The 19,133-nt window shown below is 40.8% G+C and overlaps 1 protein-coding gene across 1 annotated transcript in view; it reads left to right on the top strand.

The window, feature by feature from the left end:
• Positions 1 to 4,776: 4,776 nt before the first annotated feature.
• RET (ret proto-oncogene) overlaps positions 4,777 to 19,133 on the top strand; it is a 78,812-nt gene continuing 64,455 nt past the window's right edge. The window contains exon 1 of the mRNA XM_059851259.1: positions 4,777 to 5,162. Coding sequence (XP_059707242.1) covers positions 5,117 to 5,162 — 46 coding nt within the window. The 5' untranslated portion in view covers positions 4,777 to 5,116. The remainder of the gene's footprint in view (positions 5,163 to 19,133) is intronic.

The following is a 19,133-nucleotide window of genomic DNA, read 5'->3' as shown; positions in this document are numbered from 1 at the left end:
ACTGATGCAAAGAGATTTATCGTGCCAATATGTGTTAATATCTCGGGGAAATTAATGCCTCTTGAGTAATGGGATAAATGTTGAGCCTCAATGCCAAGGTGCCTGTGGGTTACAACTGTTGGGTTTATGTTGTAGTATGGTTCCGGCCAAATAGGATTGTCTCTGCAAATGAGATAACCATGAGTCATCAGCCCTGCTGCTGTCCCTGATGCTAGCTGGGGATATTCCTGCGGCGGTGGGACGACAGCTGCCGGCACAGCTCTGCTGGATGCCCTGCTACAGGCACACCAGGGCTGCAGGCTCTCTCACACCAGGCAGTGCTCATCATCACAGCAAGAGGTTCACATTCTCATGCACTCACACTCCTGTAATCCTGCTGCTCCATGAGAGTACAGAAATCAGAACTTTGGATTTCCCTGAGTTTGGAACTTACATTACTGAAAGTACAACCATGTGTATCACAGTGACCTTCACTCTAGATGCCTTTGTCTGACATAATAGCTGCATCCATGGCACTTTCAGGGCAATCCTTGGAACAATGACATGAAAACTGAGGGCTTCTGTAACAAGATAGATGTAAGATGACATGAGATTCTGAATAGAATTGAAACAAAAGAAGCACCTGCTGTTTGCAAATATTGGGAGAATTTGTTTCCTCTCTGCATGGAAATGCTCCAGCATAGTCATCCTGTGCTTCATGGAAATCTGCAGCAACAAAGGCAAGCATTTGAAAATTTCAGATAAATGGTTAGACTTCTGATGGCACCAGACATTGTGATTTATGATTTCATGATGGTTTTGATAGTTAAGTTTAGGCTTTCAGTGAAACAATCTGATGGCCAGGAATCAGGCAATTTTTGTGGATTAATGCATTTTCAAAAAGGCTTTATATTACATTTACAGTGACACAAACTACTGTTGTTGGAGGAACTTAGAATTTTATTACCAAGAAGCAGCAGCAAGGTCAGATGAGGACAGTTCTGGTGCAGCCAGCTCCCAGGAGGTACGGCTTTGTCAGGCCACCAAAGGACATAGGTTCTTCCTGGTCGTGGTCCTTGTCCCCAACAGACTCAGGCTCATGGTCTGTTACGCTTTCCCTCATACAGCATCTTAGCTTATGCCAGTCTCTTGTCACTGTTTTCACAAGAATCCTGGTTTTGCCTTGAAATCTATTTACTGGACAATTCAAAGCTCTTGCTTAAACTTCTTGTTATCAAGACAGTCTGTAGCACTTTCTCCACAAGAATGATTTCTTTCCTCCAGACTTAAAAGAAATATCTTCCTGGTTCCCCTCTCTAGGTGCCAAGATGGAGACATCTCCTAGCACAGGTTCGCTTTTTCTTCATGGTAGTCAGTGTTTCTGACCAATTCATAGCACTTTTGGATGAGTATTTTGGGAAAACACACTTCTTTTAGCTCTTTCAATGCTCTCAAGTGGACAAAAATTAAATAGATAATGTGGATACTGTGCAGTTTATATGTTACCAACATTTAACGAAAAGAAATTGACAGAAGGATAGGAAAATGAAGCCCAGGGATTGTGGAAAAACATGTATATAAGAACTTTAATTAAATATGACATGCAAATAAATTCTTTGTCACTGTCAGGATCAAAATTTGATCTGTCCTTTTACTATTAGATCTACCTCAGGAAAATTATCTGTTCAGTGCCACCGTAGTTGTAACTGTATGAAAGACTTCACAGTTTGATCACAAAACAGCAGCACCTCAGACTGAGTTTTTACAGTAACCAACCTCATAGCATGGGGGGAAAAAAGTATATAAGTCCTGAACTGATCAAGAATTGGGTTTTAAATATAAAATTCTAGGATGAGTTTTACCCGAAAATATTTCAGTGTTCATGCCTGAGTGTTTGGAAAACATGGAAAGGTAGAACAGTCCTCAAGTGTCCTGCCCTGATGCTAAATGGACACGATCTAAGACTTGTGATCAAACCAAGAAACAGTGATCAATCAGCATCAGTTTCCGGAAGCATTATTACATCGAGACATCTCAGGGTGCCTTTATAAAAGAAAAACCTACAATAATTTAATAGCTCAGCCTGCTGTGCCAAATAAATGAGTCAAAGTGGGGGGGGGGGGGGGAGAAGGGAAGGAGTATGAGCCATAGTTTCCCAATTGCACTAGCCTGCAGGAAAGTGTTGATTTACATCCAAAGTATTTCTGCTAGGAGAATGATGGGAGATGTCACTGCAAAGCTTGAGTTTTTCTGGGAAATTAAGGACACCTCGCTTTTTTGTTCCCCATTTACAAGCACTGATTTTCATTCAGTTTTCAAAAGGCCTTCAGACAAAGAAACCAAGTGAATGATGTGAAAGTGTGTTTTATGCATAGTGGAGCAGAAGTTAGGTGTTGGAAAGAGCTGGTTGCTATAGGCTTGTATGGCTCATATAAACTCAAGGGCAGATGGTTCACAGCCTGTGTTGGGACTCTTCAGGGATATGGAAACCAGGCTGGGCAGGAAGGGTTTAAGTTTTTTCTCATGAAGTTTGAATTTCAAGTGGAAAATTTAAAATGCCTGCATTTTGATAGGCTTTTTCAGAGTTTGAGAGATGCTGCAGTTATGCTATTTTTGTCTTCTGTATGGTAGGCTATGTTTCCTAGATGAACTATGTTTCCTCAATATACCATTGCTGACCATAAAGGACAACAGCTTCAGGAAGAATGGTGGCAACATTAACATGGGAGTTATGATCACAGTAGCTGGAACACAGAAGACAACCTGTATTTAGTGCTGTTTTCATCCAAGTTGGCCAGTTTTTCAGGTGTGTTGTGTGTAAGCTACAGTCCTCTGAAAACACATAAAACTGCTTAGCTTAAAAGCCTGGAAATTGAATGAAAAAATTATTCTCGTGACCTTACTTCTGTTCCTTGTATGACGAACATGATGGCATCTAAAACCAGTTTTAGTGTGCTGGAGCAGAGCCTGAAGTTGGCAGAAGAGTACAGCTTTGGCTTCAGTAGCTGAGATGCCAGAAGAGATTGTAAGTCCTTGAAATTCTTCCAAGAAGTCACTTTGTCCTGGATGAAAACTGGCATTTATCAGTGCAGATGATAGTGGTGTATTTTAGATGGCATCAATATTGATTTGTATACTGCACGAGCTTTTAAATATGATTTAAGATAAAGCTTAGCTTAACGTAAGACGTTTCTCCACAAAGCATTGATTTAATGTTAATGTTTTATGTGTTGCTTTCTTTGCTTTCTTTCCTTTGGTTCACAGAGACTTCCCAAGTAACCTTCTCAGTTCCCTCTTTCAGGCACTTGCAAAAGCCCCACAAACACTTGACACGTAAGTACTCGAAAGTTTAATTTATACTCTCTGACAGGCAGCTTCAAAAGCTATTAATTAATGGTGGTCATTATTGTTCATCTCAAATTCATTATTACCCTTCTAGTTGATTCAACTTGGCTTATTGTTTTCCCAAGCCTTATGAAGACCATGGAAGAAGATCTAACCTGATGAAGATCTAACAGAAAAGTCAAAATAGGTTAGTTCTTTTACCATTCCTATAGGGCAATTTCTCATACTTTGCCTCCTAAAGTGCTAGGTATTGTAAGCAGAGTCCTTACTAATCTAGAAAGAGAATTTCCTATTTGACTTCTATTAAAATAATCTATAGCAATTCTTGCTAGCTGCAACGGCACTGGGTATCAATCTACTCTGTGTGTCTACTTGACATTGCTTGGGCGTTTCAGAGTGTGAAGGCTGGGGAAGACGAACGCTGTAGCTGCTGATCTGTGTCTGAATGCTGACGACCAGATCTGTGGAGCAGCGCGGCTGTGTGGAAGCAGCATCAGCTTTCGGGAGAGCAGTAGAAAATATCTCCTCAGCAGGTTGGAGATGCCCTGACAGAGAGAGGCGCTGGGAGAGGGGCAGGGTTCGTATCAGCTGGCAGTCGCAGTGGCCCCTCCAGAGCCTGCGCGGGCGCGGTGCCCGCGGGTGCCGGGAGGCTGTGCCCGCTCCATCCCGGGGCTTCCCGCGGGTCCGGTGCGGCTGCGGCAGCCGGGGCAAGGCGCGGGCAGGCCGGGCCTGCGGCGGGGCCGCCAGGCGGAGGCAGCGCCAGCAGCGGCGCAGCGGGGGCTCTGGGCGGTGTTTGTGAGCGGCGGCTTTTTCGGAGCGCTTTTCTCGGCGAGCCCGACCTGTTAAAGCGTATTTCAGCTTTGGCTCGGTTAGATTTCCCACCCTCCCTCCCGCTTGCGGTTTAAAAGTGGCGTTTCGCCGCTCAGCGGGACGCGTGCGTTCCGGGTTACTTTGGTTGCCTGCCAGGTAGCGCACATCTTCTACAGCATCCTCTTACCATCAAGCAAAAATTGTCTCCTCTCCTAAGGATTAATTATTCAACACGTTTAATGTGTTTCGGCTGACGGGGAAGACGGCCACTCGGGTACATCCTGGTGCCGCAGCGCCTGTCCCCGCTTTGTCTCGCACCTGGTGTGTTTGCGCGGCTCGCCTGTCTTCCTCCCCACAAGCCGCCGCCTCCCGCTCCTCCCGCCCGCGCCCCGCTCCTGCCCGCGGGCCGGGGGATGCGAGCCAGCGCTCCGGGACGCCGCGGGGCTGCCGCCCGGCTCCGCACCTTGCCTGCGGGGCGGGGCCGCCGCTGCACCCCCTCGGCGGAGGCTCCGCGGGCGGGGCGGGGCGGGGGCTGCCCGCCGGGCGGGGCGGCCCGGGCAGAGCGGCCCGGCGGCCGCGGAGGAGGGGCCGGGGGCTGGCCGGAGCCGGGCGGTGCCGCCGCCCGGGCAGCGCGGGGGGCTCGGCGGCGGGCGCGGCGGAGCGGGGGCTTCGCTCGTGACTTCGCTTCTGCCCGCAGAGCCCCAGAGGAGCGGCACCGTTGAGGGAACAGGCGCTTTCTTCCCGGTCGCGCCGGCGGGGCGGCACCGGATTCAGGAGGACCGAGGGAAGGACCGGCGGAGAAGCATCCCGGCGCGGGCCGTCCCGTCCCTGCCCGGTTCTGCCCGGCTCCGTGCGTCCCATCGCGGCCCGCTGCCACCGGCCCGGGCCATGGGCCGGCCCGACTGAGAACCCGCGGACCGTCCCGGCAGCCCGGCCGGTGCTGCACGGAGCGCCGAGGCGCGGCCGCAGCAGCGCGGGGAAGATGCGCTCGGCGGCGCGGACGGCCGGGTTCCTCCTGCTCTGCGGGGGTAAGTACCGCCGAGCCCGGGCCCCCGGAACTTTGCGGAGCTCAGGTGCCACCAGCGGCTCGGGCTGGTTCCGAAAATCTGCCACAAATACAGACAATATATAAATAATTCTGATACGTTTTCTTCGTTTTGTAAAAGCTAAGTTAGAACAGATGTGAGTTTGCTTTTCTCTGAATTTATGACGTGAAAGGGAAAATATTAAAGTATATTCCCATTTTAAGTTTTTAAAACACGCTTTCTTCTGTGCTATACCACTCGCAGAGCTTTTGGTATCATCAGATAAAATGCGTTTTGGACTGGTAAATGAAAATGACCAGAATATGAATAGTAATTGGATTGTAACTTAGATGATGCTATCCACAGATGTCAAGTTTCTAAAGCAAACAGAAAATCCATTATATCTCTTTTTCTTCCATATGGCTTTGTTTGCTGATGGCTTTCTGACGTTTACATGAATAAATCAAAGTTGTATGCTAGAGAATGCAGTACAACCTTGCACATTAAAAATGCATTTATGAAAAAAAGTAAAGCCCAAACTAGTTCACTAGTTGGTCTGACAGTGAGTAGAGTGCAATATTAATTCTGCCCTCGTGATTCCTCATAAACATGTGACATTTTCCTTCTTGTTATTAATTAAGATTAACTGTATTAATTTGCACCATTTTAAACTACTTTCTGTACTTGGAGAGATTGTACAGCTCCTATTTAATGTTTTAATTCTTTTTCTTTGCTATGTTAAAATACTTTCAGTTGTCCATATTTTTTCTTTTATTAATACGTTGTTGTTAAGGCCTGATCTTTGTAAAATCTCACTAGTAGGGAAGTCCAGGATATAAGGAGATAAGATGTGTAGGATATACTGCATCTAAACACACAAATCTAGTAAAAAAAAAAATAAAGTGGGTTGTATCCCAAGACATTTCACTGTCAGGAAGAATTAGTCGTACTTGTACTGCTAATGGATGATCTATCATGCCTACTTTGCTTTTATCTTTGGCAAATCCATTTTCTTTAATGTTTTTGGCAGAATTAGGAGAAATGTAATTTACGTAAGTTCTTCAGCTTGAGGGGTATGTTTTCATTAGCCAAAATGATTCACATGCATTTGCTTGAAGATGACTTCCCGTGATTTCTGTTTAAGCTGGACAGATGAGCTTTCTTTGATTCATGCTGTGATACTCCAGATTATTGCACATCCTGAACTAGCTGGTGTTAGGACCTCCAGAGCTGCTCTCTGAAATGGTGGGTTTTTGGTTTTTTTTTTTCTGTAGCATTTCCCTGTCAGTTGGACCATCATTTGATTTTACTTTTAGTTGTACAACTTTACACAAATTTGTTCTGAAACTTTTAGATCGGAGAGGGGTTCTCTCTACTGAAGACCGATATCTAAACCTTTCTAAATATCAGATTGCAGCAGTTGGAAATAGTTTCAAAGACTTTTTATTATTAAACGTAGCCCTAAATTTTTAACTTTTGGATCTGCCAAAAGTGTATTTGGAGGAATATTACAGGAGCTAATTTATTTGGGTAGAGTAGGCTGCCAAGTAGATTTTTTTTTTTTGTCTACTGCTTGCGTATACTTAAAGTTGCAAATATTTTGCTTCTGCTCTCAGCCTTGACTCCTGAGGCTTAATACTTGGTTCCCCTTAGTTTCTACTAAAACTATGGGGAGGAAAAGCTGTGTACATTTATGCTCATGCTTTAGGGTGATTGTATTTGTAGTTATTTCAAGAAGTCCAGTGTATTAGCAATGTTCTATGGGTGTCTGTTGATAAACACTGCTTCACATTGTTTAGGTGTGTGGCACTAATTAGCACTAACTAGCTTTTATGCAACAAGAGCTGATTTTACAGCAGGGTAAGATAAGCATTGTGTCTTGGAGGTACTAGCAAAACCCCTGCATGCAAAGAATTTCAGTTTAGAAACACAGCTGTCTTAGGAGTGATGATGCATTCCCCTCGTGGGGAGCGCAGTGAAACTTCAGTGGGCTCCATCCTGGGGGAGAGTCAGGGATTCTTCAGTTGTAACTGACATGCTCTTGCCAGGTGTTGTGAAGGAATCTCTTTCAGCTGGGCAAGACCTCAGCAAAGAGTGTTGCCACCTGAAGTTAACCTGCGGGGATACCCTTGCACTCAATTGTTGTTGGTACATCTTTGGTTTATCTAAAGGTTTTGGAAAGCTTAAAACTGCTGTAGTTCATAAAGCATGTGCTCACAATAACCCCAGAGGCATTTTACTGAGTGAGCTGGCATAGTCAATCTGGTGAGCGTACTGTTAGTTGAAAGGATTAGATTTGGTTATTTTGTATTGGTGGGCTGCAGAAAGCACACTGGACCATTTGTTCTGAAGCAGAAAGGCGCAGCCTTGGTGCTTTTGCACCACAGGCAACATGTGAGTCTCCTGCAGGCACTGTCCTTAATGTGCAGTAGCCTAGAAATAGCAAAAATAAAAGGAATGTTTCTTCCCAAATAAAGGCTTCTGTCTCTTTTATCAATTAAAAGAAATGCAGAGTTTTATTATGGAGTGTGCACATGTCTTTTTTAAAAGTTTTGCACTTTGTCAGTTGTAGGGCTTCAGGGTGTTTACTTGCCTATCACACTGCCTGGCTGTTTAGGGCTGGAGTTTGGATTCTGAAAACTCATTCATATCAGAGGAGGACCTTGTTCAGTTAAAAGTAGAAAAGAGTGCCCATGGGAAAGACTTGGTAGGATTGTCTTGTCTGGAAAGTAATTTTTGTTATTAAAGGGAATACTGTTGATGAGATAATTTCTTTTCAGTGAATAAAACACAGCTTGTAAGCATTACACTATGCACATTTTTTTAAATTGGAAGGGAAACCTAATAGTGGAAATAATAGGGATCCTACTTCAACGATGTTCTCTTGAATGTAGAGGATTCAAACTTTTTTCCTATTTTATTGACTGTGATATGAAACTTCTGGTCAATGTACTAGTTCTGATACTCATTGATGGACTGTTTGGGATCGATTCTTACAGTGCATTTCCCTGCTGCTAGGATTGCTGCTAGTGTTTTGACTGGTTACAATTTAGAGCAAGTCCAGGCTCAACTCATGCATCCCAATCAAGGACAGACCAACTTCAGAAACCATCTGCAGATACTGACATTCTTCTCCCCCAAGTGTGGATTATTTCACATAATATTTGTTTTTCATGATAGAAAATGGGTGCTTTCTCTAGGAAAAGAATACCTGTGTGATTCTGTCAAATAAAAGATCTCCTGTGCGCTCATGCTTTTAGATCAAACCAGTGCTGATCAGGTCAAATGGTGGAGCCCAGACCATTCATTGACTTGTGTCAGGAGCGGCTAAGACAGACATAATTTGTGTGCCTGTTTTTGTTTTTGTTTGTTTGTTTGTTTTTGTTGTTGTTGTTGTTTTGTTTTTTACAGTTATCTGTCAGATAATATATGACCAGGATTTTACATTGTAAAGTAAAAATTATTCTGTTTTATTATAACCCTGACTGTGGGCAAAGGGAATCTATGGAGGACCATGAGAGGCACTTCATTAGGTCTTTTATGTCTTAATCAGGAAAGATCAGAGTTATGTGGGAATTTCACACCTTGCTGCTCTTTTTGATAGGAAAAGGAGTATTAATCATCATGCTATGGTTCCTTCCTAATTTGTTGTTTTTCTCTGCCCAGAGGTTCATGACCTTACCTTCTGGCTCTTCCCCAGGTGGCACTTGTCCTGTCTCTGGTCACCTGCTGCTGCTTGCTTTGGACTGTGAAAGTGCTGCATCACTTGCACAGCACTCACTGGGATTCATCCCAGTGTTCCTACCAGGGAAGGAGCCTAGGCTCTCTGTGGCCATCTAGGCTTCATGTCTCCCCTCATTTTACTCCCATTGTCAGGTCCTTCACCTTCTAGTTTGTTCGCAAATGAAATTTTGCCGTGAAGTTCACCTCCTGCAACGTTTTCCCTTTCATAGAAAGTAATTTACTGTGTTGGATTCTTTTAAAAATTCATGCTAATTGGATCCATATTTGTGTTATATTTAGTTCCCTTCTCATTGTTATGTCCTGCCTTCTCAAGATGTCAGTCAGGGCAATATGTGCTAGTGGCTTGATTATTTCTGCCAGCCAGTTAGTTGCAGTCTTGGTCTTTGGCTTCATTCAAGGATTTTGTTACTATCATAGAGACCGTATAAAGGAAATGAATACAAAGATAACAAAAAGCCAGCATTTTAATGCTTAAAGCTCATTTGTTAGTCTTTGATTAACAGACAAGATTTCTCATAGCATTAACATCAGCAGTCAGTCTGAACAACAGTGTGGGTTCAGCACCTGAATGCAAGATGCGTATTCAGTAGCATGCCCACCATCGGTTTTCCGTCTGTACGTCAAGTCATAGTCTCTTATATTTTTGTTTTTTTGTACTGAAATGACAGACGTGGCTGGTGAAAACACGTGTGTGTTTTGGTAATTTTCAGTTCTTCCCTTTTCCCCAGTTTGGCCCCTGGCAGGAGGGAGAGGATTTGTTCACTTGTTGCTGTACTTTCATGCTTGGCTTGGCACTGCTGGTCCCACTTCTCCAAGCTGCTTCCTCTGCCGTGAAGCAACCCAGCAAAGACAGATAGGCCATGGGTTGGAAGAAATCCATGCTAAAGAAGCTTGGTGTTTTCTGGAGAGCCTTGCTGTGTAAAGGTCATTTAGAGCCTGTCTGCGGTGAGGAGAGCGTTTGCTTTGTTCAGACATTGGCATCCTTCAGCTTTCCGGCAGAGCTCTAAGTGGTGCCAGCTGGTGATGGACTGCAATTATCTCTTGGTTTTGAAATGTAAAAATTGCCTGACAGTGCTTATTGAGCATTGGTATTTGTTTCAGGAGCATTGCACAACTTACCTGAACCCAGGTGGTGGTTCCCTGTGGGAGCAGGGTGGATGTTAAGAGCATCTTCTTCCAGGATTGAGGTGCGTTCCTGCTGCGGTCTGTTCTTAGCTCTAGCTTTCTACTTTTGTTTGGTTTGGCAGAAGCAAAGCTTAAAAATTCACCAAAATGTTCTAAAGAAACTTGGGAATTGTTTATTCTCCAGATCATGGTTTTTTTTTTTTTTAACTGTCTTATATTTTGGAAAGCAAGCAACTGAAGCATTGCAAGGATAAATACAGCAATTACTGCAGGAAAAGGACTGATTTGAGGTTTGCATATTTGTTTAGATCAGAGTTCAAATCCAATTGACAGCTGTGCTACACATTTGCTTGTTGTCTCACACTCTCTCATAGTTTTCTGTAAAGTACAACTACCAGTTACTTTATCCTTAGAATATCATGTGCCTTGTTGATTGACTAATGCAGTTCCAAACTGGGTGATACTGGTGTTGATACGATGTAGGGAAAACACAATGGGAAACCTTACACAATCTCTAAAGTGATAATGCAACAATGAAAAATGGCATTGGAGAAGCTGTAGAATGAAATCTATTCAAAGGCTTTATTTTTACAATGTGGTTTTTTCTTTTATGCATGAAATATGCTGAGATAATCCATAATGTTTTGGCAAAGTCATTATGAGCCTTTAAAAAAGTTTTCATGTAGATATGTTGCTAATTAATAAAGTTATTAAGAAAGATTTATTAATAAATACTAAGTCAGCTGAGGTGTGGAAAAACAGATGGATTTTGATCCTTTGGGAGCTCAGGATTTTCTTTAGATTTGTCTAAAGCCATCTCTTTTTTCCCCACATAAGGAGAACACAAAGCTGGTTTTTTTAAAGATTACTTCATAAAAATGGCTAAATAGTTTCAGATTTCTGGATCTTGAAATGAGACCATAAACATACTGGGAACATTTTAACCTAAAAGATGCTCTGTAAATCTGCTGAAACGAAGATGATCATCAGTGCTTTAGAGCCTAAGGGAAAATTGCAATGATAGCAGTCAAAAAAGAGAATTGGAAACTTTGCTGGGGTAATAGTGCCAGAAATGTTGTTTGACTGAATTAGTTTAGAAATTTGGCTGATTGTAAATCAGGTGATTGTAAAAAGAAAATGGATGTATTACTCCTAATGGCTGTCTAATGGCTTTTCAGTGTATGCATTTAGAAAACTAATTAAACAATATATTTAACTGATATAACAAAGTTGCTTGTGTTGCTGTAATGGGTGGTTGGGTTTTGGTTGTTTTTTTTTTTTTAATGTCCATTATGGCTTTTTTCTAAGTGAGACAAATTTCAATCTCGGATAATAAAATTAAATCTAGCTTTTTCTCCTAATTCAGAGGCACCAAATTTTCTGATACGGACAATTCCATTATCTCTTCTTTCCACTTGTGAAATGGGAAGACTCATTTTGACGTGAGTAGGCCAGAATTTCATATATCTCCAAAGCCCCTTAAAGGCTAGTTTTGCCACTGAATTAGAGCAGGCAGCCTGTGGTCCTGTCAGTGCCCTTCTTAGGGTGTCTTGGAGATGAGACTTAAATCTCCCAGTGGCTTAAAGACACAAATAATGCTTTCTCTGGATTTGGGAGGAGTAGAAGTTCAGGTAGTTCTCTACCATTCCTGCATAAAGAGCTGATACTTTGAGTTTGGCCCCTAACAAGGATGATGTAGAGCATCTTTCTTTAACTCCCTTAGGAGGTGATACTTCTACACTGGTTGGCTTCTGGAGATATTTTGTCTTTGTTGATGAGGTGCCCTTCCATACCCTATTATATTAAAGTAGAACCGAAAAGTATTTCTGTCCAAAGAGAAGTAAGGATGTAAAAAATATCAATAGTTCACAAGACGTTGAGAATGGATTTGATTCTCTGGGTTCTCTTTCCACCTCTGCCACTGTGCTGCTTAAAACTTGCCTCTTGTGTTAAAAGTGGGTCTATGTGTTGCTGCATTTGGGAGGAAGGTACTGACTGCCAGTATTCTGGCTGTTCGATCAAGAATGGGAGTAATAATTTGCATTAATGCAAATAAAATGTAGAATAAAGTCAAAAAAAAGGTATTGTTTACTGAAATTTAGCCCATAATAATTTATGACTTTAAAAAGCTGATTTAAAAAAATTAGATTAATTATGTTTATTTGGAGGGAAATGGCCAGTATAGCATGATTAATTCATACATTTATGGCAGTCAGTCATCTCAGAAGACCAGAGGGTTTGAAATGTATATGTACTCTAGGGCAGCAATCAGGCTTCTTTTACACAGCATAAAAGTAGACACTAGAAAATGATATGAACACATTTATATTGCCAGATTGTGGTGTGCAAGACTGTAAGTCAAAAAGTGTACTGTTCATGAAATCTGAATAACAGCAAGGGGAAAGGAAAGAATCTAAAGAATTATCATCAAGAAAAGGCCTAAATTTTTTATTTTAATAGGGAAAGAAGTTTGTTTTTCAGAGGAAATAAACCCACAAAAATTAAAATCGGAAGTAGTGGAAGAGAGTGCATTTAGGTAGAGGGCATTGGCTGCCATGTGAAATTTGCCCTGTGATGACTGGGAAGTTCTGACAGGACCTCTGGAGAAAGTATCCAGCACTGATTTTTTACAAAACAGAGTGCTGCTTTGGCCTCTGCAGTGAAAAGTCATAATTTTGTAAAACACTTGAGTGGAGCCTTCTCACATCTCTGAAGTACTTAGGCATATGCTTAGTTTTATCCCGCATCAGCAAAGCATTTTAGAGTGGGACTGCTGCATCAAAGACCCATAAAGGATTGCACAGTTCCCAAAGTTAAATCTCTCTGGCAGTACCTTCATGGCCAGATTTCTCTTTGCTCCCACTGTATGTCAAGTTCCCGTTTCGTGGTGTGTGCTGTGTAACCATCGAAATGGCTCTGAGGTGCAGGATTTCCTGCTGTGGGACCAACACCCCGACAGTCAAAATAACATCTCTGATTCTTTGCTGCATGGAGAATACAAAGATTCATCTAGTTTGGAGACTGCTGCACATGTTATTACTGAGGCATGTAGGTGAGGTTGGCTTGCACAGAGCTGTGTTTTGCCCTGGTTTACAATATCAGGGCTGCTTTGTTTAGAGCTGGTTTGGATGTCTTTGTCTTACCTTGTCGCCTGAGGTTTAGGTGCAATGTTCCTGACCACTTGGTCAGTATGGCTATGCTAAGATGCACATCGGACAGCATGAGTCAAGATCTGTGTGTGTGTTTTAATGAGTAGCCTTCATAGTCTAACTTTCCTCAGTTAGACCAGGGGAGATGCCCTAAAGCCTTTCTGTAGGACTGTTTTTTCCCTGGGCTGTAGATTTTTGGCAATGCCTTTTGGATGCTACCTTGGCTTGCTTCTGCTACCTTTGAACTGTGAGTTATGTATTGGGTGCCCCATTTGTATTTTGATAGTCACAGTGTCTTTGGAGAGAAATACAGGAACAAATATAAAAAAAAAGAAGATGATTGTCTGTTACTGCTTTTCAGCAATTCTGGGTAGAGCTATCTCTAGCTGAGCTCTTGGATGCCAATGAAGTAAAAAGGACTGACGAAGATGATTTGTGTAGAATGGCTTATCCCAATTGCTATTATGAAACAAAAAAAGCAGTGGGAAGTGTTTAGATTTTGGGTTTGAACATACACATTTTAAAGTAATGAAGGGGAAACAATATGGCTGTAATATAAATTTTATTGCACATTTCAATTCAGCATTGCTGACAAGCTCTAGATGAGAAGGCATTTTAAACAATTTTATTGCTTTGGTAAACTTTTGCCTTTGTGAATATTAGAAAAGTTGTCTTAAATTGCTTTGCTGGGAACTTTCTGGCTAATGAGAGAGTTTATAACATGTATTTTGCAGATTTTTTTAATTTAAAAAAGGAGACAAAACTCAAACCTTCAAAACTTAGTTTCTGTACATTTAAAAACAAACAGGATCACCCTTAGAGACTGTGATAGATCACCCTTAAAAGCTCTTTGAAAACATTTATAAAATTATTTTTTCTTACTGAGGCATTAAAGTGAGCCTGTTGTTGGAAAAAGGGTCTTTTTTAACTGTTTATTTTCTTAGATTCTAGTCTAAGAAAATTTGAAATTAAAGTTGGACCGAAGGTTTTAGGGCAGTAGATCTCTAAAGAAAATAAGCAGTAATAGCCCAAGGTTTTACTTATCTTTTTGATGCTGCCTCTCCACCTTTTTTTTAATCTATCTGCCGTAGACTATTTTTATTCGTGTTTTTATAATTTTTCCAATAATTTCTTAAATCCTTGTTTTCCTGGCATCATGCAGTTGAGTGTGAATTTTTTTGTTTAGTGGAAAAATTTTGTCCTCTGTGTTTGCACAGGCAATTTTGGCATCATGGCAGAGCCATCCTTAATACCTGGCAGTTAGAAAGCAAAGGGGATGAATCTGTGCACGTCTCTACTTTGGCCTTTCGGAATATGTTTGTCCTAAATACAACTTCCAGGAGACAATAAAGGAAGTGTACGTTAGTTAAATATTTAGATTGCTCATCAAAAACTCAGTTTAGATTGATTATAGTAGTAACATTTGTCAGTGTAATAAGACTGGTAGCAAGGACTTTTACTTATTTTATAAAATGTCCTGTTGCTAAAGAGTCCTTAGGACAAAAGATTTTTTTCTCCTTTCCCTGCTAAACCTTGGTAATGGTATGTAAGATAATATAAGAATTACTGCATAGATGATGCCTGGTAATATCCAGTTTTAAATGGTGCATTTTGGTTTTCGTGCTTCTTGAAATGCAAAGGATAACAACAAGAAATTTTGGAAATGCTGGCTTTGAAGAAAAATATAAGTGAGTTGCAATATTTATTTACAAAGACAATTGAAAAAGCACAGAGTTCAGATTTTGCAGTTTAAGCTGAAGTATTACAAAGGTGGATGTACTAGTGGAAATTGAGTAATAGTGGAAATTAAAACTTGGGGCATAGCAAGGGATAGAAGGGAAACATTTTGGTAGCAGGGAGCTACAAGGATTTTTGTCTGCAGTCATTGCGGGGTTTCTTTTATTTGGGAATATTTTAAGAACAGGTAGGACAGCAGTGTGTTCGTGTTGGTTGTATATAATCAGTCCTACCTTGGATGAGTTAGATGATGTCTCTTGGAAACTTTTGACTTCATATTCTCACAGTTTTGTGCTTAGGTAGTTAAAAACAGGACAAATGCAGCCTTTGTATGTCTGATGAAGCTAATGTCTGGTGTTTGGTCCATCAGGGCTCTTTATGAGATCATGATAACAGTCTGCAGTTATGTAACTTGAGAGTTAATATCAAAATACTTATATTGTTAATCATCAACAGCTGAATAGACAGGAGTTAGATGCCTTTGATGTCAAGACAAGCTTCTGTAGTTTCTGGTTTTCAGAATATCCCCAGGGATATATTTGATATATGGTGGTGTTTGTCTTCTCAAAAATCAATTTCTAATTCCATGCTCAGCATTCTCAAATCCCAGGCAGTGAGCTAGAGACCTCACACTGCCACTGAGAGTTTCCAATTAAGGCCTTGAAAAGGTCTGTATACATATGGCCTAACCTTGTCACCAAGAAGAGTAAAGAGTGCTGTTCTCTGCAGATAAAAAATGAAATGCATTGGAGTGATGATGTTTGTTGAGGTAGACACAAGATTTGAGGATCCATATTCTCAAGAGTTAAACTGGATTTATGATTTGGTGGGCAGTTCTTGTTAAATGAGAATTTAATGGTAGCAGATAGACCATGAAAAAAATCACTACTGGGATTATAACTCTACTTTCGATATTCTCCACCCCGAATCCTAAATTGCAATTGCCAGGACCATTTATCTGTCTTTGACATCAGCTGCTGAGAACTCTCCCTTTTATCAATGCATTGCTTTGTTGGATTTTGATTTTGAAGAGCTGCAGCTTGTATTTTTCTACTCTTGGTTCTGTTGCATAGTTAGTATCTTCCACTGCATTCATTATAGTTTCACACTTTCAATTTAAATGTTTGTTTAAATATGCTTAATTTAAAATGGGGTTTGGGACATGAGCTACTTAACTACTGTTGGTTGGCAGCACTGGTCTCATGGAAGGAGCTGGTGATAAGGTGTTTTACAAAACTCCAGGGGAATATGATGCAATCCTATAATATTACCCTATTTCCCATTCTTAGAAGGTTTTTGTTTACCCTATACCTGCCAGTGTGACATTATCCCACTCTGAATGTGACAAAGACGGAGGAAATCACTATGAAGAAGAAAAAGACAGTTGTTCCTCCTTTCCAAGGACTAAACTCAATCCCAGCTAGTCTTGATTTGAAGCAGAATTGTAACCTTGCCACCTTTTCTGTCATTTGGACAGTAAGCTACAAATGTGTGGAACTGCCATTGAAAATGAAATTGCACTGGGTGTGTGATTACCTTTCCAAATGTCCTGCTGGAGAGTGCAGACAGTGTCACAGCATCTGTGATTGTTTAGGCATGTGATTTTGTGTGGGAGGAATGTTTTATTTGGATTTTTTTCCACAGGTAACTTTTGAATAGCTTGTGAGTACAATCTGTCTTGCAGTAGAATGAAAACATTAAGCCTTAGCTTTTTCTGCATTCATTGAGAAGATAGGAAGGAGCATTATCATGGCAGAGGTGATTCAGAGAAAGTGCAGAACCTCATTTTTGCCTCTTCACACTAGACATCTCTTTCTAACAACTTTAATTACGACTGCCCTTAGATACTGCCAGATAATGGGTGTAGATATACCCCTGGATCAGGGAGTATATTGTCAAAATGGTAACTTGTACAAAGGCCTGCTTGTACCTTTTCTTGATAAATGTCTACATGGATTTAGGATTGACCAGAGTTCCAAAATATAACCCTATTTAGAAAGAATGAGCTTAAAAAATTATCAATGAGATAAGAAATTAAAATAATGAAAAATCACTATGAAATTAATTCAGCTGCTTCATTCCAGCTTCTGTACCTGTTTTGTTTGCCTGGGGAAATTTCAGCAAAGCGAGTGTTAAAATGCTTGTTTCTTTTCTGTTCCTTATACCAGTTTTACTGGATGAGGGAAAACAGACTGAAGCTTAGGAAAAACCAGGAAACTGTTAATCCACAAGTACTGTCAAAGCAGAATGGGCAAGATTTTCAGATAATGGTTTGCTTTTATGTTTAATGGGGTCATAGTTTTTTCTAGCATTACTTAATGAAGATGGATTTCTCACCTAGATTTCAGGTAACCTGGAGACTGTAAAATAATTAAAACAAGAATGCAATTGTCACTATTATTAATAGTCTTTTTTTCTTTTTTTCATTTAAAGATGCTATACTTGCTTCTGGAGAGCACAATGGGACTTAGTTTTTATTCCTTTTGCCATGGTGGCTTTTCCCATCATGAAGTTATGAAAAACGCATTTGGTGACAACTTCTAGAGTTTGCAAATCCCTTTGCAAGAAAAACTGTAGGAGTGAGGGATTGTTCCATTTATTTCAGTGAGACAACACTGAAATCCTAAAATCATTTAAGTGTGATCATTGGCAGCTTTGTCACTGTTGATGTTTTTGTAGAGCTGTCTGGGTAAACGGTTTTGGATTGTTGTGGGAACAAATGGCCGGTGATGGGCACAGTGATCTCTGCCAGAGTTAGGTCAATATTTAACAAGGTGTTCAAGCCCTAGTCAAAAACCACCTAGCAGTCCATCCTAACAATGGAGTAGTACACAGAAATTTTGCATGGGCTCCCTAAGTATCCATGGGTATTTTTTTATAACAAGGTGTTGGTATGGTGATATATGAAGTGTGAAGTTGCAGAGTCATATAAAATGAGTACCCTGGAAATTAAATAAGCCACATGGACTGTTTTGCTGATTTTTATCTTTCTAAATAATGTTCCTGTTATTTTACAAATGCTGGTGGAGAATCAGATACATTTAAGGCACTTTGAGTTTTCAAGAGTCTGTGTTTTTCATTAGGAAATTAGGAGCCTACTTACCATCAAGTACACAGATAAATATACACGAGTTTATTTGGGTTTACTCTTTCTGGAGGGGTACTTTTCAGACTGTGGTTTCCTTCAGTACATGATTGACATATGGTGGTGGTCTTTGTCTCAATGTCAGTGTTTCTGTATTGTGCCTCTGGCAGCTGAATATCCAAGGGAAAATGTGTTACCTTTTGATCACTGGTTTTTGAACTGTAGGTTTCTGATGGGCTGTCAGCCATGGTAAAGACCTAAGATGCCTTACTAAACAACTGTTTCAGTATTGCTTGCAATTAAAGCCTTGATGATAAACATGTATTTGGTCATAAGATGGGGATGAGGATTGAGAGACATACAGTCATACCAAATGCTGGGAACCCCTCTTGTGACCATGTTCCATAAAAAAATTTTTGTTAAACACTATTGAATACACAACTGCTCCTTCCTTTTTTGTTTTTTTGAGAGGGTTTTCATTTTTTGTGGAAAAAACTCAATTATACATATATATTTATATGTAAATGTGCCTGTGTAAAAATAACAAATTGAAGAAAAAAGTAAAAGCAAAAAAGCTTCTGACTGTCAAGTAACTGGAGGGCATTTATTGCTATTCTTTAAGCACAGAAAAGGACTTGTAACTTTCTGAAACAATGGACATTTTCATTATAGGAGGCTTAAAAATATGTTCAAAAATAAGCTTAGAATCAGGCCTTTGTCAGAATATATCCTGTCTGCAGCTGTTAGGTTACTTGGTTTGTTTAAATATGAAAATTGTGAAGTCAGGATTATTCTGCTGGATCTGTAAGGTAAGGATTTCCTCTTCATACACTTAGGCCTGTCAGATCTGGTCTGGGCACTGATGTCATACTTAATACATTATATTTTAGCAGTGGTTGATGAGCACCGATTCCTGTCAGCAGAGCTGGATGCGTTTGTCAAGGGAGAAAGTGAGAAACTGCCGTTTTGCATCACACTGTCACATCTCCCAGCGCTTGTAGTATTAAGCCCTGCTTCCCTCACACTCAGTGTGCAGAATGAATGAGGCTGTTTTACTATGACTTCTGTTTTTATAGTTAGCTGAACTTTGAAATTGTCTCCTAAATCATCCTTGCCAATAGCATTAACTACCCC

Source organism: Haemorhous mexicanus, chromosome 7 (assembly GCF_027477595.1).
Source record: "Haemorhous mexicanus isolate bHaeMex1 chromosome 7, bHaeMex1.pri, whole genome shotgun sequence".
NCBI classification, from domain to species: Eukaryota; Metazoa; Chordata; class Aves; order Passeriformes; family Fringillidae; genus Haemorhous; species Haemorhous mexicanus.
Note: the sequence above shows the minus strand (reverse complement) of the source record. Positions and strands in the feature narration are given on the sequence as shown.